Genomic DNA, 25,589 nt, shown 5'->3' with positions numbered 1-25,589 from the left:
CGATGGATTTAGGCCCAGATCTTTGTACTGGGGTGAATGTAAGGCATTGTTCTGCATTCTGTCCATCAACTGTGTTTTTTGCAATTTTCACCCGAGTGGGCTGGGTATGCTCAGACGTGAGTCCCAGGCTCTCCACATCACTGGAGTCAAGCTATCCAGGCTGAAGAAGGCTGAAAGCCAGAAACCGGTCCTTGGATGCTTGATTCCGCTCTAGCAAAGACATGGCTTGGTAGTTCGGGCTGGACTGTTCCCATGAGGCACAGGGTCAAGGCTGATTTGCATATTGCCATTGTCTGACCTATGGTGGTGTGGAGTGCAAAAAAACGATGGAGTTAGGCCCAGATCTTTGTACTGGGATGAATGTAAGACATTGTTCTGCATTCTGTCCAGCAACTGTGTTTTTTGCAATTTTCACCCCGAGTGGGCTGGGTATGCTCAGACGTGAGTCCCAGGCTCTCCACATCACTGGAGTCAAGCTATCCAGGCTGAAGAAGGCTGATAGCCAGAAACCGGTCCTTGGATGCTTGATTCTGGTCTAGTAAAGACATGGCTTGGTAGTTCGGCTGGTCTGTTCCCATGAGGCACAGGGTCAAGGCTGATTTGCATATAGCCATTGTCTGACCTAGGGTGGTGTGGAGTGCAAAAAAACGATGGATTTAGGCCCAGATCTTTGTACTGGGATGAATGTAAGACATTGTTCTGCATTCTGTCCAGCAACTGTGTTTTTTGCAATTTTCACCCCGAGTGGGCTGGGTATTGATGTAAATAATTAATTTACTCTCTTAATTTCTATGCAGGTAAGTACTTAATCAATAATAACTCAATCGGAAAGAAGGAAAACAGAGTCCGTGGTGTAAGAGTTTCTAAGGGTTTTATTCCTCATAAAGGAATCAGGATATCATGTTCTGACCACCACACAGGATGTCAGAAGGGATAGATGAGCGCGCCAACGTTTATTGACAATACATAGCTTATATACTTGATTTACATCATAATGTTCAATGTAAGAGGCGTAACAGCTGAGAGAAGACAAGATAACAGTATACACGTGGTGCTAGTACATCATCAAGAGGCGTAAACTAGGCGTGAACTAGGGTGTGTGCTAGAAAACGTCACTGATAGGTGACGCAAGTGGGTGGCACCAAGGGGTGGTGCTAACAGAATGTTGCAATGTCAGCGGAAATCGGAAGCTTGGATGCGCGCGCAGCTGCATGACGTGTGATAGACGGGGTGCAGGGGACTTGACATTTACACTGACGGGAAGAGACAGAAGTCTGGCATGTCAGATCAACTTGTGCTTCTATCATATCCGATATCTGATGTTTAGGAACTAAGCTATCTGGGCAGAAAGGTCTCTAGAGCAGAAGCTATTCTATACTTGCTGTGAGTGCGTGTATAAGCGCCTGAGTGTCTGTATGAGAAGCGTGGGGGCATGGGGCCTTCCATGGAAGCATGGCAACAGAGGCTATGAATTACTTGCATAAAGACAGGTCGGCCCTTTAGCCCTGTAGCTGAGGAAGGATGTTTACTGAAGCTAGCAGGCCGGAATGTATCTTCGGGGAGGAAAACAGATAACTCGAAGGTTATAGTCAATCTTGGCAGGCAGCAGGCTGAGCTGAGCACGGAGGGCCGCGCTAGAAGTAAGTCAGAGTTCACGGGTACGGGGGCTGCTTGGGCAGAGGCCCTCGCAGTCAGAAGCCAGAAAAGAGGCTCGGTGGCAGAGATTCAGGGCCTACTTTCAGCCAGGCTGAAAAACGTAGGAGTACACTTCAAAAAGACGTTGGCATAGCATACTTAGGAACGGACCATCAAACCCATTCATGGTGGGTCTGAAAGAGGACAAGTTAACGTTGGACGCAAATGTATTTGCGTCTTCATAGCTGGTACAGGAGGGAAGTTACATGCACTTTTAACTCGTACATGGAGTCGGTGGGGTACTCGCTAGGGAACACAACATGACCATAAAATTTATATTACCTCATTCCCTCCTTGTTCCCTACGGACCCTTCATGATATATCGATCCTCATAAATCGATCAGTTTGTTCTTGTAACATTATATGTTCGTCTTTCTTTCTTTGACTGTTTGAGAGGCAACTGGAATGCTCAATGCAGGATGTGGCACACAGTCCACATATCGCTGGCCCACACTGCAGGCACAGGCAACAACTGAATACTATAACAAGGCCAATGCCTAGGAACGATAAGATCTTCCATCCCCAAGCTGTCAACGTAGTCCAGAACCAACCGGACCAAGTCCAGGTGCCTGGATTCTGATGTATCTGATTTGCAATTTTATGTAAACGGGTGATAGCTTGATAGACAGATGGTGCGTTTTGTGGAATGAAAACACAGCAACTTGACCCGATGACCTTACAGGCTCCACCTCTATCTGCCAAGATGACGTCAATCACAAGACGATTTTGAAGGACAACAGTCCGTATAGCAGACTGCTCCTCTGTTAAGTTACCTAGAGCGGAGGCAGTTTCGTTCACTACTGCTTCGAGTGTTCTCGTTAATCTGCGTATTAATTTACTGTTTTGGACAGGTCCTAGGAAGAAAAAGAATCCTTTATTGAAATCAGTGTACTGTTCCCATGCCGTTTCTGTGTAGTCGACAAGGGGAATATCTCTTTTGGGTCTATTCGGTGCTAGATTCGTATTTCTATGGTAATCAGGAGGAGCTAGGAAAACAGGTGGCAGAAGGAAGGCAATGTAACAGGTACCATCCCAGTCTGGAGGCAAACGTATGTATGCGGTATGACCACAAACAAAATAGGAATGACTGGTAGCTTTAAAAGACGATTTACCATGGTCACTGAACTCGACCACAGTAGTGCATTTACTATGACCTACGTGTACTGAACCTTTCTTGCTAACACATAATTCACCTGTGACTGGTAGTACTAACATATGGGGCAAAACTGGAGCAGTTTCAGATTCAACAGTGAGGATCATAAGGCTAATTGTGTAATTACCTAATCCATATACTTCATTTTCTAGATCAGTTCCTATTCGAGTGGGAAGTCCTTCTTGATCAGGATAACAGACGTTGAGCAGGACTAAGTTCAAGTTTCCCCAAACCCAGTCCCCATCGAAAACAGCAATATCAGGATCTAAAGAGTTAATTATTTTAAACCATGCTCCACAGGAGCCATTGTGAGTGAATGGGTACGGAAAGAGAGGCAGAGCTCCCTTGTAATTCTGGTAGGGAGGGAGTCGGCCACATATCCAACAGTCTGTAGCATTATTTGTCTGATGGGAATGGTGTAACATACTAATGAATGTATTGTTGCGCAGCGCAAGTCTGTAAGAGAGTTCATGTGCAGGAAGTTCACTAAAAGTGTGTTCAGCAGAGACATTGTAAGCAGATTGTTCACGCCTGAAAATAGGCCAGTACATAGGAAGCAGAATGCTGGCAATAATAATTAGAATACTCAGAATAAACATGATTATTAGTGTCACTATGCAGTGACTACGAAGTGATTTGCAATATGTTCTTCTCTTTTCCTCTCTCTCTCTAACTCGATCTAGGGGATACATGTCAGAAACTATTTAACCGATTCACCTAAGGGAGGACTTAAACAATTAAACTGTCTGACTTGCTAGATCGAAGCTTCATTCGGTAAAGTTCTTGAGGAGTCTTTTCTCTTTTAGGCACAGTAACGTCTTGTGCTTCAACACAGTCTTTGGTGGGGGTGGACGAGTCAGAGTCCTGTTTCAGTCCGTTTTTTAGTTCATTGCATAGCTTGATGTGACTCGTGTGGACCCACCCCTTTCTCCCCTCGATTTTCACGGCGGTCCTGGTGGTAAGCAGAACGGTCTTCGGAGACTTCCAGCGGGGCTCCAGCGGACTTTTCCGGTCGAAATTCCGGACGACTACCAGGTCACCTGGGCGGACCTCATGCGCCTTTACATCGGTGTTGTCGGGGAAGGCTGCGGCAACCTGTGAACGACATGATTGGAGTGCAGACATCAAGGAGGCAAGGTAATCTGTCAACATGTTACAATCAATATCAGTTATCTTTTTCGGAACGGGCGTCCCCCACATATTCGGCGGTCTGCCAAAGACCACTTCGTACGGGGATAGCCCTGATCTTGAGTGGGCGACCATTCTCATGTAGAATAGTGCCACGGGCAGGGCGACTATCCAGTCGACCCCTTTTTCCTGACAGATCTTGGCAAGACGGATTTTTAGTGTCTGATTATGCCTTTCTACAAGGCCAGCTGCTTCGGGATGTCGGACACAGTGGAACCTCCACTGATATCCTAGCAAGAGGGAAACTTGTTTCATCAACTCGGACGAGAACGGCTGTCCGTTATCTGAGTACACGACACGGGGCAAACCGTACCGTGGGAAGAATTCACGAACCAACTGTCTGGCTGTGGTCGGAGCAGTGTAGTCTGGGACTGGGTATGCTTCGGTCCAGCGGGACAGAGCACAAACGATTACAAGAACATACTTAAATCCTCTACAGCTATTCATCTGGATATAATCCATCTGGAGGACTTCAAAAGGGTGATCGGGAGGATGAAATCCACCTTGCTCAACAGGGACGCTTTTACCTGGATTGAACTGACAACAGATCATGCAAGTACGCACTTTCTGTTTTGCTGCTGCTCGTAAGTGTTTGTTGTACCAGAGATTCTGTAAACTGTCTAACATGGCTTTCTCTCCAAGATGGGCAGGACTATGTGCTGTATTTATTATGACTTGAACCATTGAGTCGGGGAGAAACCATATAGATTTTCCCTTCGTCACCCAACCTTGATCTGTCTGAATCCCTCCTAGTTCAGTCCATTTCTTTATCTCCTCTGGAGTAGCATGTGTCTGGATATCAATTACATCTAGGGTGGGATCTCTAACTGCCATACACTGGGTCTGGACTATTGTCTTTGTCACATCAGTAGTCTGGGTGTGAGTCAGTGCTGTATGTTTTGCTGTCTGGTCTGCCAGGTCGTTACCCTGGGAAACGGAATCTGTGACTTTGGTATGTGCCTTACACTTCATGACTGATATGCCCGAGGGCAAATGTATTGCTTCTAACAGTGCTTGAATGAGGGGGCCATGTTGTATCTTGGCCCCATGAGAAGTCAGAAAACCTCGTTCTTGCCAGAGGACTCCGAAGTCGTGTACAACTCCGAAGGCATAGCGGGAATCTGTGTATATGTTAACATTTCTGTTCTTGGCTAGAATACAAGCTCGGGTCAGAGCGATGAGCTCTGCTGCTTGAGCAGACAGGGTGTCAATACGATGTGTTTCTTTAATTTCAGTTTCAGTGGTCACGGCGTACGCGGCCACTAATTCTCCTGTACTTGTTCTCATGCATGAACCATCCACATAAAGTGTCAGGTCTGGATTTGTCAATGGGACATCTGTTAAGTCTCGTCTAGGCTTAGTTACTGCATTAATTATTTCTATACAATCATGCGGAGCTGGATCTGTCGTAACTGTAGGTAACAGTGTTGCTGGGTTCAGGATGCTGCAACGTCTGATTTCTATGTGTGGCTGGAATAGTGTTAATTCATAACCTGTCAGTCGTGCTATAGTTAAGTGTTGAGTCTGGGTTCTGTTTAACAAAACCTCTACAGAATGTGGTACTTGAACTGTTAACTGATGACCTAAAACAATTGAATCACTTTGTCTTATTGCTAACGCTGTTGCTGCTACTGACTTTAAGCACGCAGGGAGTGCTTGAGCTACTGAATCCAATGTACTAGAAAAATAAGCACAAGGCTTGTGTGAACCTGCTTGGTCTTGAGTGAGGACAGACAACGCTGTACCATCACGTTCTGTAACAAAAAGTGTAAACGGTTTGCTGTAACATGGTGTCGCTAAAACTGGTGCTTGGCATAAAACTTTCTTTAATTCTTCAAAAGCTTGTGTGTGTTCCTGAGTCCAAGGGAGGACAGTCGAAGTTGCTGCCTCCTGTGTCGTTAACTGGATGAGTGGTTTAGCTAGAAATGCATACTGGGGAATCCATTGTCTGCAGTACGAGGTGAGGCCTATGAAGGCCCGCACTTCCTTTTGTGTCTTGGGTTGCGGCATGTTCACAATTAACTGAATGCGATCGGGAGTGAGCTGTCTCCCCACTTTGGACAGCAAGTGACCCAAGTACACAACTTGCTGAACACAGAATTGTAGCTTCGAAGGAGACACCTTGTGTCCCTTGTCGGCCAGGAAATGTAAAACTGTCAGTGATGCTTTTTCACATTCGGGCTCACTTCGTGCGGTGATCAGCAGATCATCGACGTATTGTAGTAAAGCGGTGTTAACTGGCATTTGAATACAATCTAGTTGTCTTTTCAGTGCTTGACTATAGATGCTGGGGCTTTCTGTGAATCCTTGAGGTGCGCGCGAAAATTTGAAACTGCGTCCATTTAAACAGAATCCGAAGAGATATTGGCTCTCTGGATCAATAGGCACGCTGAAGAAGGCGTTCTTGAGATCAATTACAGTAAAGAACGTTGCTTCTGAATCAATAGCAGTCAAGAGAGATGATATATCGGGGACCACAGGATACTGTGGGATAATGCATTTATTCAATTCTCGAAGATCAATCACCAGCCGATATACTGGCGGTGCATTGGGATCAGTACGTTTAAGAATCGGAATGATGGGTGAGTTACAGATATTGGAGTCGGTCTCGACGACCACTCCTTGGGCAATTAGCTCTTCAATGATTTTCAGTAAAGCCGCTGCAGCATCGGGTGGCAACTTGTATTGTCTGATTCTGGGTAATACAACACCTGCCTTGAGGGTAACGCGGTATGGTGTAATGTGCATACATCCTACATCAGTTGGGCCTTTTGCCCACAAGTAATCAGGTACATTTTTCAATCTGACGTCAAACTCACGAAGGACGTAATGACCCTTGAAATCCCGCAGAAAGAGTCTAACCCCCTCCGGGGAGCAACATATTATAGCTCCTAGAGCCTTCAGTGTTTTAATTCCTAACAGATTTTCCGGACATGATTTTGTTAGTAATAGGTCTGTAACGCGTGATAACGGACCCACAGCCAGGGGAACTGGTTCTGATACTTCATTTACAATAGGCTGTCCTGAAAACCCAAGGGAAACATTTTGTGAGCCTGAGAGGGGTGCCCCTGGAACTTCGTCATGACTTATTGTAGTGCGACTTGCCCCTGTGTCAATTAAAAACTTTCTATCTTTCCCCAATACTTGACTGTGTACATAAGGACCTTCTTGATCTACAGGAATCTCGATAAGAGGCAAGCCACCTTCCCTCTCTAGGCTGTTTCATGTATATCGGGAATATTCGGGGTAAGCGGACTGAGCATATTGGTACATCTGTTGTGAGACTTGCTGAGTTGCAGCAATGGGCTGTGGCTGTGGTACTGCTACGGTTTGTGCTGTCTGTGCAGATGCATGCATGGGCTGTGTATTCTGTGTAGACTGATGCTGGTTATGGTCTTGTCTAGGCGGATGCGGTCTCTCTTTAGTTTTACCTGTCGCTATGTTATGTTTCAGAACTGCACATTCGTGTACGTAGTGACCTGGCTGCTTGCAATAATTGCATGTCCCTTTAACAGGAGCTGCAGCGTGACTTGTCTGGGTCGTACCTTTCCTGTGACTGTCGGATGGGACCGTCTGGGCTACTAACATTTTCATTTTCGTGTCTTTCATGCGCTTCTGTTCCTGATCTTGTTCTTCCCTAATTCTATTCTGGTGGTATTGTAACATTTGTAACATCTGGGATGGCGTATTTGCTTGCCATGTACTCTCGACTTTATACACTCTATTTTTAACTAACGGTAGGGAATTCTCGACTAACTTTGATACAAAAAGATGTGGGTACGACTCGCTACTTGGCTGGAGGCCACTATTGATAATAAAACATTTCTCGAATCTTGAATAAAAGTCGCTAGTATCTTCATCATGTTTCTGTTTACAGGACGAGATTGCATCCCAATCCTCCTTTCTAGTTGTCAATAATCTGGGCAGGACCTGTACTATTAAACCTGGTAATGCTTTAGTTTTGTCCCCAAGGCCTAACCCTGGAACCCGTTTCTTTTCTTCATCCTCTATTTCTGCCCAGGCAATCTTTGCGTCTCCCACCTCCCAGTCCTTTTCCTTTAATTTCTCGAATATACCCGTAGGCAATAATACTTTCAACATTTTCATGATATCATCATATGTGTAGTCCCCCATCAGTAACATGTCTTTGAGCTCTCTATGAAAACCTGCAGGGTCTTTATCATGGCATGGTACTAATTTCTTCATTTCTAACAGTTCTAATTTAGTCAGAGGCGTGTGCACATACACGCGTTTCAAAATTTTATCCTCACCCATAACAGGGTGCACTTCCCGTAAGGGGTTCTGACTTTCAATACCACTCCCGCACTGCATATGGTACATTTTCCTTTCTGGGGGTGGGGCGGGAACATATTCAGGACTTACAAAGGTATCATATCTGCGTCGTTGTTCTAGAATTATTTGAACTAATTTAGTGCTTAGGCCTCTCCATCTATCCATCAGTAGTGCTTCTAGTGTCTCATGTAAGGGACCTGGATCGGAATAATGTTTTCTGTATTTGATGAGAAGGTGTTGAATCATATATATCCCTGCTAAATTCTGTTCGTCGGGGGAGAGGTTCAGAAATGTCTGTGCTACGGTGTCATCATTATATATGTTTGCATTTTCGGCCCATGATACCGCTGATCGGGCTAGTTCTTGTTCATCCATAGAATTGAGTACATGGTACCCAACTCGATCTCGAAGCCGTTTATCAGTTTCCTGGAACTGATGCTCAGCAGAATTCGGATTCGTTAAGGCAGAGAAGAAAACTCTCTTGCTTTCTGGACGGATACCCTTCCTAAGATAAGTTCCCTTACCTACATATGCTATAGTGCCTGTAGTCGGTTCTAGTTCTTCAGATTCTTCTTCCTCCTCGGAGGGAGCCTTTTCTTTCTCTTTCTCGTGTACTGCTATCACTGCTTTCTTAATCTTTTTATACATGGCCTCTATGCAATTTTGTCTGTCATGTTTTCCATCGGCTATATTTTGACCCCACTTGTTCAATGCATCCAATTCACTCTGCTCTGTTCCGGGCCTGTCTCGTTCTCTTATTAGACAATTTATGAAAAATCGTAGTATCAGTGCTTGCATGGTAACTTTCTGTTTCTCCAGGGCATCCTTAATACTGTCGGGGTCCTTTCCCGTTTGAACGAACTCATATATTCTATCTAGGTGCTCCTTCATTCCTGCATAACATAACAAACTATCAGTAGCAGATCTTAACCGTAAAGACGCTAATACCATTAAGTCGTCCTGTCCAGGTTCTGGATCGTATCTACAAACTGACATATTTTCTTTTAGTGCATCAAGACGGGATGAATTAGAAGAACGGGGGGATCTGTGCGTAAAAGGACTCTGCATACCTCTGAGATTTAATCTGTGAGTCGGTGGCGGGGTCTGGAGACCCGCGGTCGCACCTCCTGAAGCGGAAGCTTGGGCATTATCTCTGTGTGTAGTCAGTATCTGAATTTGTCTTTTAGTAGGATCTGATTGAAGTGGTTTCGGCAGATCAGTTTTAGGTGAGGGAAGTGGCGGGGCTGGCGGAACGGAACTAGTCTTTTTCGGTGTCGGCTGAGAGTGATCTTGGGGGGCAGTACCACCCCCGGCCCTGTCAGTAGGCAGGGCACGAACAGGCAGATTGGTGTAAGCTGGCGCTACATCTTCGAGATATGAATTTAGGAATATGTCTTTAGTAGTCTTATGCATTACTTTAGTTGGAACTAATGGTGACGGCAAATTTTTCGGTATTTCTGAAATGGCGTCAGGGGTACCATCGGCCAAAAGATACATGTTGTTCACTTTGCCATTTAGGATACGATCTATTTGTTCTACTTTTACTCGAATTCCCTCAGTAACTAATTCGTTTTCTTGGGCCTTTTCTGATTCTTTAAGCCTGTCTTCTCTACGGAGTGCTCTATCAGCACGCTTACGTGATTCCTTACGCCAAAATTCTATGGCGTCTTTCTGAGATTGTCTAGCTTTCTTTTTCCGTAATATTTCTTCTACCTTTATGATGCACTCGGCATCCCATGTTCCGTTAACTGGCCATCGGTATCTTTCCTCTAGGTGCTTGGTATAATCTGTCCATAACTCTAGATACAAGATGGCGTCTATGCCATGCTTATTATACATGAAATTACCTGGAGTGTCCCTAGGGGGGATTGGAATCTCTTCCTCTAACATCCCTTTCCTAGTTCCTATCTGCTTTAATTTGTTGAAAAACGGCATTGTGCCTACTTGATACTGGAATGCTTGATCCTTGATACTTAATGTCAACTGTAACTATTTATACAAAAACACAATAATGCACAAAAACAATCACATTCATACCACGACATTAATCACATGAAACATTTAAAGACATAGCTAACTTCCCCCTACTCTGAATGTACCGCTCAACGATACAGATACACTGCTGTAACAGTGCAGAAATTCGGAATACTTTATATACTGCTAAACAGTACAGATACACTGCCTAAAAACAGTGCAGACCGGACTTGCGTACCCAAACCCGTCTAGATACGACCCAGCAATGGTACTCACCGGGAAGCACGGAAAACAGAAGGCCTCGGAAAACTCGACTGGACTCGACTCGGAACTTCGGAAAACTTCGGAAAACTTCGGAAAACTTCGGAAAACTTCGGAAAACTTCGGAAAACTGGTGGGCCTCTTCACACCTCGGACCTTGCTTCCTTCGGCTGGGCTCTGGTCGGGATCCTCCGCACTCCTCACCGCCTCGTCTGGGCACTGATCGCAGTCTTCGTCACCTCCGTGTGTCAGAGGGGGATGCAGGAAATCCTGCCAGTACACGTGTTGTCCGTCTAACTGATGGCAGGGGACACGGATTGCAACGCACCTTCCGGCGCGTGAGGTGGGGGAGGGGTCCCTATTCGGGCGCCAAAATGATGTAAATAATTAATTTACTCTCTTAATTTCTATGCAGGTAAGTACTTAATCAATAATAACTCAATCGGAAAGAAGGAAAACAGAGTCCGTGGTGTAAGAGTTTCTAAGGGTTTTATTCCTCATAAAGGAATCAGGATATCATGTTCTGACCACCACACAGGATGTCAGAAGGGATAGATGAGCGCGCCAACGTTTATTGACAATACATAGCTTATATACTTGATTTACATCATAATGTTCAATGTAAGAGGCGTAACAGCTGAGAGAAGACAAGATAACAGTATACACGTGGTGCTAGTACATCATCAAGAGGCGTAAACTAGGCGTGAACTAGGGTGTGTGCTAGAAAACGTCACTGATAGGTGACGCAAGTGGGTGGCACCAAGGGGTGGTGCTAACAGAATGTTGCAATGTCAGCGGAAATCGGAAGCTTGGATGCGCGCGCAGCTGCATGACGTGTGATAGACGGGGTGCAGGGGACTTGACATTTACACTGACGGGAAGAGACAGAAGTCTGGCATGTCAGATCAACTTGTGCTTCTATCATATCCGATATCTGATGTTTAGGAACTAAGCTATCTGGGCAGAAAGGTCTCTAGAGCAGAAGCTATTCTATACTTGCTGTGAGTGCGTGTATAAGCGCCTGAGTGTCTGTATGAGAAGCGTGGGGGCATGGGGCCTTCCATGGAAGCATGGCAACAGAGGCTATGAATTACTTGCATAAAGACAGGTCGGCCCTTTAGCCCTGTAGCTGAGGAAGGATGTTTACTGAAGCTAGCAGGCCGGAATGTATCTTCGGGGAGGAAAACAGATAACTCGAAGGTTATAGTCAATCTTGGCAGGCAGCAGGCTGAGCTGAGCACGGAGGGCCGCGCTAGAAGTAAGTCAGAGTTCACGGGTACGGGGGCTGCTTGGGCAGAGGCCCTCGCAGTCAGAAGCCAGAAAAGAGGCTCGGTGGCAGAGATTCAGGGCCTACTTTCAGCCAGGCTGAAAAACGTAGGAGTACACTTCAAAAAGACGTTGGCATAGCATACTTAGGAACGGACCATCAAACCCATTCATGGTGGGTCTGAAAGAGGACAAGTTAACGTTGGACGCAAATGTATTTGCGTCTTCATAGCTGGTACAGGAGGGAAGTTACATGCACTTTTAACTCGTACATGGAGTCGGTGGGGTACTCGCTAGGGAACACAACATGACCATAAAATTTATATTACCTCAGTATGCTCAGACGTGAGTCCCAGGCTCTCCACATCACTGGAGTCAAGCTATCCAGGCTGAAGAAGGCTGATAGCCAGAAACCGGTCCTTGGATGCTTGATTCTGGTCTAGTAAAGACATGGCTTGGTAGTTCGGGCTGGTCTGTTCCCATGAGGCACAGGGTCAAGGCTGATTTGCATATAGCCATTGTCTGACCTAGGGTGGTGTGGAGTGCAAAAAAACGATGGATTTAGGCCCAGATCTTTGTACTGGGGTGAATGTAGGGCATTGTTCTGCATTCTGTCCATCAACTGTGTTTTTTGCAATTTTCACCCCGAGTGGGCTGGGTATGCTCAGACGTGAGTCCCAGGCTCTCCACATCACTGGAGTCAAGCTATCCAGGCTGAAGAAGGCTGATAGACAGAAACCGGTCCTTGGATGCTTGATTCCGGTCTAGGAAAGACATGGCTTGGTAGTTCGGGCTGGACTGTTCCCATGAGGCACAGGGTCAAGGCTGATTTGCATATAGCCATTGTCTGACCTAGGGTGGTGTGGAGTGCAAAAAAACCGATGGATTTAGGCCCAGATCTTTGTACTGGGGTGAATGTAAGGCATTGTTCTGCATTCTGTCCATCAACTGTGTTTTTTGTAATTCGGTCACAGGGCCTCCAGAATAGAGTAGGTCTCTCAGATCCGTACTCCTCCAAATCTTCTGATCATTCAGTGGAGATTAGACCCCATAATGTGGGGAAAAACATTCACAAGTTTATGTGATACACAAACTCGAACTGGTGTCCGCCAGGAGGGTCTCCCTAAGAACACAATCGTTCTCTGGGGCTAGCCCTGTCAAAAGTTCCTGTACCTTGGAGCACCGCTGAGAGAGGCTGCCCCGCCATCCTCCCCAGGCTGCGGCCACCACCCTGCCCTGAGGACACTTCATCACAGATAAAGCTTTCAGAGGCTCTGAGCTTGTCTGTTGCCAGCTCCCTATTAGCCTCTCGTCCGGCCGGGGGAACACATGCCCAGCTTTCCAGGGGTAGGGGCCTTGCAGCTCAAAATGGACTGTAATCCTTAACGCAGTCCTCCACAAAACAGGGGTGATAATATCCTAATAATTAAAAGAAACCATCTCGAGGTCAGTGAAAAAAATCAATGAAAACATTCATGGTAGTCTGCAACAAAAACAATAAATTCCCTGTTGAAAATCCTCACAGAATCTTCCGTCCTTCATAACAAATAAACAAAATGCTGAGACATGCGAGTGTCAATGAGCATCCTTTATCACTCAACGCCACAGCATCACTCAGCACCACTCAACGCCACAGCACCACTCAATGCCACAGCATCACTCAACGCCACAGCATCACTCAACGCCACAGCACCACTCAACGCCACAGCACCACTCAACACCACAGCATCACTCAACGCCATAGCATCACTCAACACCACAGCATCACTCAGCGCCATAGAATCACTCAGCACCACTGAATGTCACAGCACCCCTCAACGCCACAGCACCACTCAACGCCACAGCACCACTCAGCGCACAACATCCCTCAACGTTACAGCATCACTCAACGTCACAGCATCACTCAACGTCACAGCATTACTCAATGCCACAGCACCACTCAATGCCACAGCATCACTCAATGCCACAGCATCACTCAGCACCACTCAACGCCACAGGACCACTGAATGCCACAGCATCCCTCAGCACCACTGAACGCCACATATAATATTAATACATCTAAGTTATGTAAATACAACAGATATTGCATTACAAATGCTATAGGTGTCACGTTTGCGAAAGCTTTACTATTGGCATTGTAAATGACAAAGCTATTAATTTCGCTATTTTAAAAACCAACACATAAATAAAATATTTGTCATTTACAATACCATTAGATCAAACTTTCCTAATGCGAGACCTATTGCATTGCAAATGCTTGTTATATTCTTCATTTTTAGCAACACATCCAATTATTTTCATCTGGCATCCCATTTTACAGAGTGTCTTCCTTGCCCCACAAAGGAGACTAGCAAATATCACACCACAGAGGAAGGTATATGTTATGTTATGTTATGTTATTTATTTGTTAAAGCGCAAACAGCTGCCCCAGCAACGGAGCGTCCCGGCGCTGACCTAACCAGTACCTGAGGAGAGGGGGGGAACCAACAGAGGAATTAGATGACAGAGAAGAGATGGGTTTTGAGTTCCTTTCGGAAAGCGATCAGATTGGTTTGGGTACGGATGTGTGGAGGTAGGGAGTTCCATAGCTTAGCCCCTAAGACTTTGAAGGAACGTCCACCCGTTCTACAGAGCTTAGTTCGGGGGACCATCACGAAGTGTTGTCCCAGTGAGCGCAGGTTGCGCTGGGGAGTGTAGGGTACCAGAAGTGGGCGTAGGAGTTCAGGACAATCAGAGTTGAGAATTTTAAATGCCATGGTCAGGGTTTTAAAATGGATCCGAGATTCAATTGGCAGCCAGTGCAAATTGCGGATGGTGGCTCTGGCAGAACACCAACGTGGAAGACCAACCACTGCTCTGGCGGCCGAGTTCTGGATACGTTGCAGTCTTGCTAGTTCAGCTTTGTTTGCCCCCAAGAGTAAGACATTGGCATAGTCCAGCCGGGCAAGAATCATAGATTGTATAATGAGCTGGCGGGTTTTGGAGTCAAAGAATCCAAGTATAGGGTTGAGGCTCCTCATGAGACCCACACACGTAGCTGCCACTTTCTTCGTGTGGGACTGAAAGTTAAGTGAGGGGTCGAGCCAGACACCTAGGTTTTTTACGACATCTTTTGGCACAGGGGTGGGGCCAAGCACAGAGGGCCACCAATGATCGCTCCAAAGGCTGGGGTTTTTTCCCAGGAGGAGGACCTCCGTTTTCCCGGCATTTAGCTGCAAGCAGTTGAGTGTCATCCACTGTGCGACTGCTGCGAGGCCATCTCTGAATTTGGTTGCCGAAGGTGATGGACCTTCTGAGAGTGTGATGACCAGCTGTGTGTCGTCAGAGTACGACACCAGCGTGAGGTCCCACTCTTTTGCCACCACTGCGAGAGGCTGGACGTATAGATTAAAAAGGGATGGGCTAAGCGCCGAAAAAGTGTTGAAACACTTGTACTAGTATAGAAAACACTGCATTGAGTGTTTAAAGTCCCAAGGATATATACTCAAGCCCCTGAACTACTCTGTTCATTAGCCTTCCTGGTAGGCGTAAAGCAGCTGCACGCTAGAGCCCTCTTTTGGTATTATTAGGCTTTAAAAGGTGTTGAAAAATGACACAAATATATTTTACAGCAATTGCAGTAAATAACAGCATGCTGGAGAACAATGGCACAAGTACTCTGCATACCAAATGAAGTTTGCAGTAGGGCACTGCACAGTCACACCGAGTAAAAGCCAGACAACTGATCACTCACTTTACTAGAGTGTAGTAAAGTTCTACGGAATTTAGCCAAGTGCCTAATGTGTCAGGGAAGGAGGGTGAATAGTTTGGGAATTAAAGAAAAGGCTCATCATTTCACCAGGACTGGGAACAGAATCCATCTTCAAGAACCAGTTAAAGAGTGTGAAGGCACTGTACACTACCATACCAGACGGGTAGCCGGCACGTGCTTCTCGATCTTACGGAAACTCCGCAAAACCATCGACCTGCTCCCTGAATCATCTAGGAAGACCCTTGTCCACGCCCTGGTCACATCAAGATTGGACTACGGCAACGCCCTTTATTTGGGGGCCAACGCCTCTAGCCGGCGGCGACTGCAGACTATCCAGAACGCTGCCGCCCGCCTGGTCCTCCGGTTGCCCAGAAGAGCCTCCTCAAAAAAATCCCTTCAGACTCTTCACTGGCTTCCGATCAATGAAAGAATTGATTTCAAAGTCCTTTGTATCAGTCACAGGATAGTACATGGCAAGAGCCCGGCCTTCCTTCGGAACCTTCTATGCCCCTACACGCCCACTCGTCAACTCCGCTCGCTAGGAGCAGGCCTCCTTGCTGTCCCCAGACACAAGAAAGCCAGAATGGGTGGAAGATCCTTTCGCATTCTGGCAGCACGTAAATGGAACTCTCTCCCCCTGAGCTTAAGAGCGGAAACATCTGAGCTCATCTTCCGCAGAAAGCTCAAAACATTCCTCTTTCCCAATGATTAACCAGTCTCGTTTGACTTCGGAGTTGATGGCTCTTCTGACAGCGCGGGGACACACGGAAGTGTAACCATGCGCTCTACAAATTCAGAAATAATAATACACATAGCACATTTGTGTACATTCGAAATCCTTCACCTAAAAGACAAGCATTGGCATAGCCAATAGGTCTCGCCTTTGGGACATTATAAGTGTTTAGCCATGCAACAGTTGATGTTGCACCAAGGATCTTGTGCTGCATAATTAAATACTTATAAGGTCTTAAAGGCGAGACCTATTGGCTATGCCAATGCTTGTTTTAGGACTTGTGTCCTTGCAGTATTGTATACAATAGGTAATTTTTTCAACATTTGCAGGTGGGACCTAAAAATGACAGACGTGTGACGTTGCTCATTGGAGTCCCTGCCCTCACCTCGCCCAGCTGGTTTCACTGCTACAGTCCAAGATGACAGATGGCTCTGTTTGTACTGTGCACTGCCCAACACGAGGCCATTCATTTGTAAATACCAGGATTTCATTGAGTTGATTTCCAACTATGATGGGGCATTATATTTTAATACCTTGAGCAGGTCCTGAGGGGAAGGCAGGTAGCGAAGGATGAGATGAAGTGAACGGAAAGCGATAGTACTGAAGACACAGGGAGAGAATATGAGAGACAAGGTTAGAGAAAGAAAGAAAGGCACGAAGAGATCTAATGAGGAGGAATAGGTAGTGGCATGATGATGGGTAAAGACATGGGTGCAGGGGTATAGATAGTCGGGAAAGCTTAAGAAAAGGGGGAGTGTTATAGAGGAAGAGGGAGACAGAAACAGAGACACAGTGAGAGAGAAAGAGTGATAGCTTGAAAGAGAGCGAGAGAGAAGTGTAAGTGTGCGAAAGAAGGAGAGAGAGATAGAGGGAGATTGGGACGGCGAGAGGGGAACCATAGTAGCCGACTCCTTTCCACTCAGCATTAGCCCGTATGAATTAATTAGCGCAACACACTATTTTGATGACTTAATCTGCAGGCATTTCATACAAATCTCGTTACCGTCTCAAACATAAAGCGTATTAGGAAGAAAAACAACTTTTGAATTCTAAACTCAGTAGAGCATTTTAATCCAAAATGTGGCAGTCAGTCAAGCGTGTCCCGCTCGGAGAACCCTGGCCCTCATCAGTCAAGCCCGTTTGTGCCATGCCATAAAACTCTACAGCGGGGCGGGGGGGGGGGCTCCGTTTGGCGCACTGCAGAGGACCAGAGCTGGTGACTCAGTGCCGGACTGCACAGTACCTCATTAGATTGCATTCAGTGCACTGCTGTGCTCAGTGTCTGCCCATACTACCCAGTAGCAGCACGCAGCCCCTCAGAGATGTTGCATGCATTTATTGTTTAGTACTTACTACTTCCTACTAGTGCCTGAGTGTGCCACCACAAGGCTCGTCCAAGATGGTACTGCAATTTCTGCTCCATACTTAATGTGCCCCCTTCGCACCATCAAACAGAAACAAGCATTAGCCGCGCGGCCGTAAAAGTAAGGCGCCGCCAAAACAAAGGTGATCGTGATCAGTGATTGCGGGGACGCACTCTGTGGTGGGAGAGGGGTGGAGCGTGGAGCACTTTAAGGGTACTGTGAGGAAAGCCTGATGGCGGCTGCGCGCGTAACTGCAAGCTTGAGGCCAGCAAAAGCACGTGGTAGGACTTTGAAAAGCCCACTCACTAAATATCTCGCCAGAGCAGAGCATGCGCTGGCTCAGGCTAGACCTAAAAATGGTGTGATGATCTATACCGATCTATATCAAAAAACATAAATTCAATGTCACTGGACAAAAAGTATTTTGGACATTAGTCCCTGAAGGATACTTACGTGGAGTCTAGAAGTGTGCCGTCCATGAGTGTGGCATTGTAGTGATACTTCAGATAATCCCCTTTCTTGCTCAGCTCAGTGCAGTTTTCGGGCTTGTAGTGTGTTGTAATGCTCACAGAGTCCGAAGGATTATGGAAGTCAATCACATGAATGTCGAAGATCAAAACCGCTGAGCCTGGAATCTTCCCTGCATTGGAAGCAGAAAAAGAAAATGTAAAAACAAAACAGATCCAACGTAAGGTTTTTTTTACAACCCCATCACTATCTTTCTCTTTAACCGGACCTAGAAGATTCCTTTACCATGACCATAAAAGAAGTACTCTTTAAACTCATTCAGACGATGAAATTCAATCAAGACATAACTGAACCAACCACCCTTTGAATGAAAAACTGTAGACATGTTTCTTAAATAGCGGAAGTTGAAACTGCTGGACTGGATAGACCATTTTGCTATCCTTATCCAAAACAAGTAAAGTCCAAACACTCTAAGCAGAAGTTTGATTATACCAACACTCTAACTAGGACTCAGCACCAAAATGATTACAGCCAATATCAACTGCATCCTACATTAACTCAATCTCACCTTGACAAACAGTGTCCTCAAATATTCTATGGTCAAGCTATGTTCATTCAAATCTAAGCCAGCTGCACTAACATAACATGTGTATTTGTACAGCGCACCTATTACCCATGAGTCTCAAAGCACTGAATAACAGGTGTTTATTGTTACCCAACACAACGGTGCTCATTTTATCAACCTCAGGTGGATGAAAGGCTGAGTGGACCCGCCGGAATTTGAACCCATGACCATGAGGTCAAACATAGACCCATGCAGTGGATGCATTTGTTATGTTATGTTATCTGTGTCTTTTATAGCGCTCGGCTACTCCAAGGAGTGTCCCGGCGCTTTTATTTTTAACCTGTAACAGAGAACACAACGGGGCAAAAGAAAAAGAGACCAGAAATCAAAAAAAGAGCAAATCTAGAGAGCAAAAAACCAAGTTTTTGTCCACTAAGCCACCAGCCTAAGGTACATACAATAACTCACTGACAGCAAACAACCTAATGGCTAAAAAGGAATAGAATAATGCCCAACTTCAGGATGCCCCTGTAAAATTGGAAACATTCTAAATGCATGTCTTCCCACCACAACCAAATAATTGGGGGTCACCACTGAGAGAAGTAAACATATGCCTATGGAACCAGTGTTGGAACACTGGGGATCTGAAAGCGAACATGCAAGACATGGGCTGGTAAGGATTTGTGGGATAATTTCACACCTATCTGTGTCAAGAGACTAGCCAACTGTGGTGCACATAAAGGAATAATTTAAGTCTTTTCACACCCCAAGCTGAAAGAGGCCAGCCATAGGAGATCTTCTAATCTACTTGGTGTCTCATAAGCTCTGAGTGTTCACACTGATTGAGTGGATAACCGGAACAATCAATGTATTGCACTCTCACCCACTGCAGGACACAAGATGTTTATTATCAACACAAATTACACAAGGTGAAGAAGGGGTGGCTGAGGGGAGTTACAGAAGAATCTAAGACCTTCATTTCTAAAGCTTTGTGTGGGTACGGATCCGATGCAATGCAATTTAGCGCTGTGCAAGCAGGCAAGTAAACCAAGACTATCTTTCGCGTCACAATGTTCCGGGTGAGTGCCTCTGCAAAATGTCAATAAATGACAGCCCAACTGATCTCTTAATGACAGTAGTCCAGGTGTAAGCAGGCGTTCACAACAATAACCTTTATTTGAATTTCCAGACCCCCCAGGATATAGCGGCATGGATTCGCAAATTTAGCGGCACAAATATGGAAATTTAGCGGCACAAATATGGAAATTTAGCGGCATTTTAGCGGCACTTTATTTTACTCATAAGCATTCATTTTCAGCCTTAAATCAATGGAAACTGTTTTAGCAGAGTATTCCACTTTGATTAGGCAATATGGAATATGGAATAGAGGAAGCAGCCCACAGGTGAAGGCTGTTATCCCTTGGAATTGCAATTCTTCATCTGCCAGTTGGGCTAAACAGAAGTGTGAGGTCTAAAATTTTGTGTCACATTTTGTGATGTCAATTCCTGTGAGGTCATAGGTCTTGATGCCACTTCCTGTGATGCGACGTGCCATGTCGCGCTCAATGATGTCACTCAATGTGATGTCACGCGCTATGCTGCCTAACTTGGTTAGACCCCCCCACTTCTGTTTTTTAGGACCTGTGCCCTCCTAAGAAGTGAAATAAAGACAAAACAAGACAACAGGCCTCCTCCATCCGTGTACCCAGAATAGGGGAGAATATCCCTGTCTCCATCAGGGCCTCCCCAGCGCGGATGCAATGCAGGGATTGAGTGACAGGCACTCACCCACACCTGACCCCCCCTGCATGTCTACTTTCTGCCCCCAAAGCTCTCCTGCCTCTGAAGTCATGGCTCCTGCCTGGGATCCGAGGGGCAGGCGCAGAGTACAAATGATGTGGAAATGAGTCCTGTTCCTAGGGAGGGCCGTGGGCTAAAGAACATGATGGATTCAACCAAGATCTGTGGCTGGGAGTGAGTGTCTGAAAAATGTCAGGGTCCTGTCCATCATCTCCTTGTGTTTGCTTGATATGTAAAGGTTCCCAGATAGGAACAGAATATAAGAATGTAGCTTGCGTGAATTCAAAGTAATACTTATAGATCGCACTGCCACTCCCAGAGAAGCATCCTGGTGCTAAGCGACCATGAGTGTGGCTGTGTGAGCTGTCATTCTTGGTACAGCCTTAGAGAAAGAAAAACTGCATCTCAGAATGAGTGAATAACCGAGATCGTCAGGGATGCCGAAAAAGCTTAAGGAAACATGGAATGGTTCTCATGTCTAATTTAGAGCTAGAGTTAACATTGATTTTCTAGCTAAGAGCAGGAGCAACTGTGTCTCGGGGTAATGAAGATGAAATCTGAAAATGTTGACAAAAAAAGTCACTTAATATTACAAGTAACAGCAAATCTATAAACATTTCGCTGAAAAGTTCCTTATCTTAAATGGCCTAATCTTGTGCGGTTATCTACGAGTTGTGGAAATTCCTTAGGAGCTGACATAAGAGACTTTGTAGTTACCTTTGCATCAGAGATGCCATGCTTCTGGGTTGTGATTGCGGCATCAGTGCCATGCAACTCTTACTAAATCAGACGCTGGGAATTTTTTTTTGCTCTAGGTGAAAGTTAGTAAATCTGGGCCTTAGGGCCTATTGGTGACCTGCACCAAGGGGCAGATGGGAAAGAAAGGAGGGTTCCACTTGTAGTCTTGCGTAGAGAAAGGAAGAACAATTTCTCGCTTTATGTAACGCCCTTTTTTCTGCTAGATCAGTTTACTTACTCTGGAGTGCATATATGAAGCATGTTCCATAGATGTGGTAAATAGCAACTTTACACTTTATTCACTACATTTGAGGCGATAATTCCTGCGTTTCCTTCATGCGGTGGCGAGAGCGCATTAAGAAATTAAATACCGCCAGCATTCAATTAATATTGCATTTGTTTAAGGGAGGGCAGTGCCAGGGCTTAGAAGCCCCGCTGCTAGTCTAGACAGCCCCTAATGTGAGGACCCAGGGGGTGGGGACCCCAAAACCACCGCAAGCCCCTGACATCTGCCAGAGCCGAGGATAACAGGCGGGGTCATTAACAAGTGAAAGGTCTTTTAATGACCTGTGAAGCACTCGGGTGCAGCTGCCAGCTCAAAAACTGACTGTCTGTGTGTGTCCCGGGAAGCTGCTGACACACAGGATTGGGGGGTGGGGGGCGGCGGCGCACAGCCTTAAAAGGCATTGTTGCATTGTTTGTTTTGCTGTCTCCACTTTTTTATAAATATCGCGGCCAATATGTTTATTATCGCGGCCATCGCGGTAATCTGCCGATTTCGCGATTTTTTTCGTGAATCGCGAAATCGCGATAAACTGGAGGGTCTGGCTAAGTTTGGTGTTGGGGAAAGTTGGACATTAATGTGGAGTAGGTGGGGAAACTACCTGAGGCATCTCCCCAAAGGCAAGAAAAATTAAAGAAGAGATCAAGTTCTGAACGTTGCTGACCAGCATTGGTCTGAAAATAGTCAATGGAAAAAAGAACCACAATTACATGGTGAGGCCCACCTATGTAGCCAAAGTGTGACCCTTCTCTGGACTATGGTGGAGAAGGTACTAACCAGAGTCCACTATCCAGCACCATCAACCAATCTTTCAACAACAAACATGACAAGAGCAATCACCACACTGACAAAAAAGACCAAGCTACTACCACCCCCATCAATCTACCAAGAAACACACCCAAATGGGCCATCTTTCAGACATTCTCGCACCCATTACTTGCAGCCTCCATTCCACATCCCTGCAAAACCCCGTAAGCCACTTCTGAAGACAGTCAACACTGTCATTTAAAACTGAACCTTCCCTGATGCACCACAACAAGGAAGATGTTTTCATTATTGAATAAATCACACCTCATATCCCACAACCTTTCCAACAGCCATCCATGATCAGACTGACAGCAACCACGTCTTACATATCTAAGGGCCTGTCATTAAACCATGATGCCGCATTGAGCAAACAGCTATCCAAATTATAGACAACATCCTGCAAGTCACAAAGTCACTGCTAAACGTCTCAGCAAAACAATCAACCATCAATTTCCGTTGAATGTGCTTCAACACATATGGTATTCAATAACACTATACTACTATGGCCTTCCTACCTCTCTAAGCGATACCAGTTCACCCAGATTGGAACCACCAGATTCAAATGCTTCTATTGACTTGTCTTGGAACCCTATTGGAATTCTTCCCTAAAACCACAAAATCAAGATTCACAAGTATTTCACTTAAACAAATGTATCTGAATATCTCCACAATCGCGCCAGGATGCCCTTTGGGTGACAGTCGCGCTATATAAGTATGCCTACATACATGCCTACATACAATCAAGGACATGCACTAACTCAAAGTTTGCCCCTGCCTCATTTAAAACTTGATGTTTAGTGATTGTCTTAATCCGTACTTGAAGACTGAATTCACCATTTTTCAAGTGCAGATCTAGTAACGGCTCTTTGACAGGAAGATAGATGCATTCACACCTCTAGTTTCTTCAAATAAGGAACATGTTACCTACCCTCAGTAATGGTCTTTCTGGTGGATACTCAATCTAATTGCAGATTCCTCACTTTTTGAATATTCCCTAGGTGCCAGGCTAGATCTGATAAACTTCACAGCAGATTTCCTGTGCAGCACCAAGTGGTAGGTTGTGGTACCGCACTGGCTCAACACTCCACCAGAAGTGATGGAGCAGAGCAGCATATAAGCCACCATTGCAAGTTGTCAGTTTCTTCTCTCTTTCCTTTTCCACACCTTCAAATGCAAAGAACAGATCAATTGCTGGAGACCGTGTGGTAATCTCTATCTTGGGACCTTTTTGTCAGAATGGGAAAGAAGGAGTGCAACAAGGAATCTGCAGTCAGATTTAGTATCGACCAGAAAGAGCAATACCAAAAGCAACTAACTTATTTTTCTGATGAATACTTCTAACCGCAAATTTTTCACCTTTTGAAAATATCCCATAGTAGTACCTTCCCAAGGTGGAAGGTATGTAGAGTGTGCTTAAATCAAAAAGTCTTGCAAGACTGAGCAGCCGGATCTGGCTGTGGAGGCAACAGTGCTTCATAAAAGTATGTACCAATGCCCACGTCGCTTGCAAATATCAAGAACAGGTATTCCCCATGCCAGCTCTGTCGTAGTTGCCTTGGCTCTGTTGGTATGAGCCTTCAAGCATTGCTGCTTGGCCAGGGAGAAGCAGATTTTGTTACAAAGTACTATCCATCTTTACAAGGTTCTCTTCTATACTGAAGTACCCTTTTGAGCCCATGAAAATCTGAAAAAGAACTGATCATCCAACCAGTGCTCTTTTGTGCAGGCCAAGTAAAAACGTAACTCTCTCTTCAGGTCAAGGCCATGGAAGCTCTCTTAGGAATATCCATCTTCACAAGGTTCCCTTCTACACAGATGTACTCCTTTCTACCCATGAAAATCTGAAAAAGAACAGATCGTCCAACCAGAGGTCTTTTGTGCAGGCCAAGTAAAAACGCAACTCTCTCTTCAGGTCAAGGCCATGGAAGCTCTCTTAGGAATATCCATCTTCACAAGGTTCCCTTCTACACAGATGTACTCCTTTCTACCCATGAAAATCTGAAAAAGAACAGATCGTCCAACCAGAGGTCTTTTGCGCAGGTCAAGTACAAACTCAACTCTCTCTTCAGGTCAAGGCGATGGACGCTCTCTTCTTTTTAAGGTCAAGACGGTGCAAAGAAAGCCAGCAATGTGATTGGCTGGCTAACATGGAAAGGTGTAACAACTTTTGGAATGAAGGCCACCCTGGTTTTCAGCATCAACGTATATGGAAAAAGGTGGTATAAGGAGGTTGTGCCAAAAGCACCCACAAATTGCACTGACATAATGCCAATGAGAAACACCATTTTTAGTATCAAGCAGGAGCAACTATGCATAGGCTTGAATGCCGTGCACATCAAGAAAATCACCCACTGAGGCAACAAAAATGGCTTGGGGGGGGAACATATGTGTCAAACCTTTTATAAAATGCATTACCACTAGTTATTTGAAAAAAGATGGCTGGTCTGGGAAACACATCAAGCAACACACATTTCCTAGAGCCCAGCATAGATAAACTTAGATGAAGGGTATCAGACAGCAAGAGTGACATCCATCGCTTTGGCGGGCAAGTCAAACGCATTTACTTGAAGCTGCTCAGTCTCCACAGCCTGGAGGGATAGGTTGTGGAGACACAAATGAAGGATCTTGCCCAGCTACTGAGACAGAAGGTCCTCTGTAGTAAAAATCCTGATTGGAGGGCAGATGCTTATGCCAATCGATTGAAGATGCCCTTCATCACCTGCGGGTAGACACACCACCCGTGCTCTGCAGCACAACACTTTGCTCAACTTGTTGACTCTGACATTCAAGGACCCTGCTAGATGGTTCGCAACCAAGAACACGTTTTGTCATTCCAGCAACTTCCATAGAGCAGAGCTTCCTGACACAAGACCCAATCTGCCATGCTTTGTGTAGTACGACATGGTAGCGGCATTATCCGTGACAACCTGTACCATCATTGATAGATGACAGGAAGGCTTTCAGGAGTAAATAGATCACCTGCCGCTCCATGAGGTTGATGTGGAGCTTGCTTTCCACAGTAGACCAGAGGCCTCTAATCGCCGCATGCCCTAGGGGAATCTCCCAACCCACTACTGATGATTCTGACACCCTCATGAGTTTTGGGTGGGGGAGGAAAAGCATTTTGCTGCATGTCAGGTGGAAGTCTTTCAGGCACCACTGCCGATCCCAATCAGTCTCCTACAAGATCAGCATGGTGTTGGAGAGTCAACCCTTATGCTAGGCAAACTGGGACATGAGGTTCCACTAC

The 25,589-nt window shown here is 45.6% G+C and overlaps 1 protein-coding gene across 1 annotated transcript in view; it reads right to left on the bottom strand.

Annotated features, from left to right (window-relative positions):
• The window catches only part of FKBP9 (FKBP prolyl isomerase 9), a 181,343-nt gene that overhangs the window by 55,381 nt on the left and 100,373 nt on the right, over positions 1–25,589 (bottom strand). Inside the window, exon 7 of the mRNA XM_086964801.1 lies at positions 18,132–18,318. Within this exon, the coding sequence (XP_086820927.1) occupies positions 18,132–18,318 (187 nt within the window). The remainder of the gene's footprint in view (positions 1–18,131; positions 18,319–25,589) is intronic.

The sequence above is a fragment of the Lissotriton vulgaris genome, chromosome 4_1 (genome assembly GCF_964263255.1).
Source record: "Lissotriton vulgaris chromosome 4_1, aLisVul1.2, whole genome shotgun sequence".
In the NCBI taxonomy this organism is placed as follows: domain Eukaryota; kingdom Metazoa; phylum Chordata; class Amphibia; order Caudata; family Salamandridae; genus Lissotriton; species Lissotriton vulgaris.
Note: the sequence above shows the minus strand (reverse complement) of the source record. Positions and strands in the feature narration are given on the sequence as shown.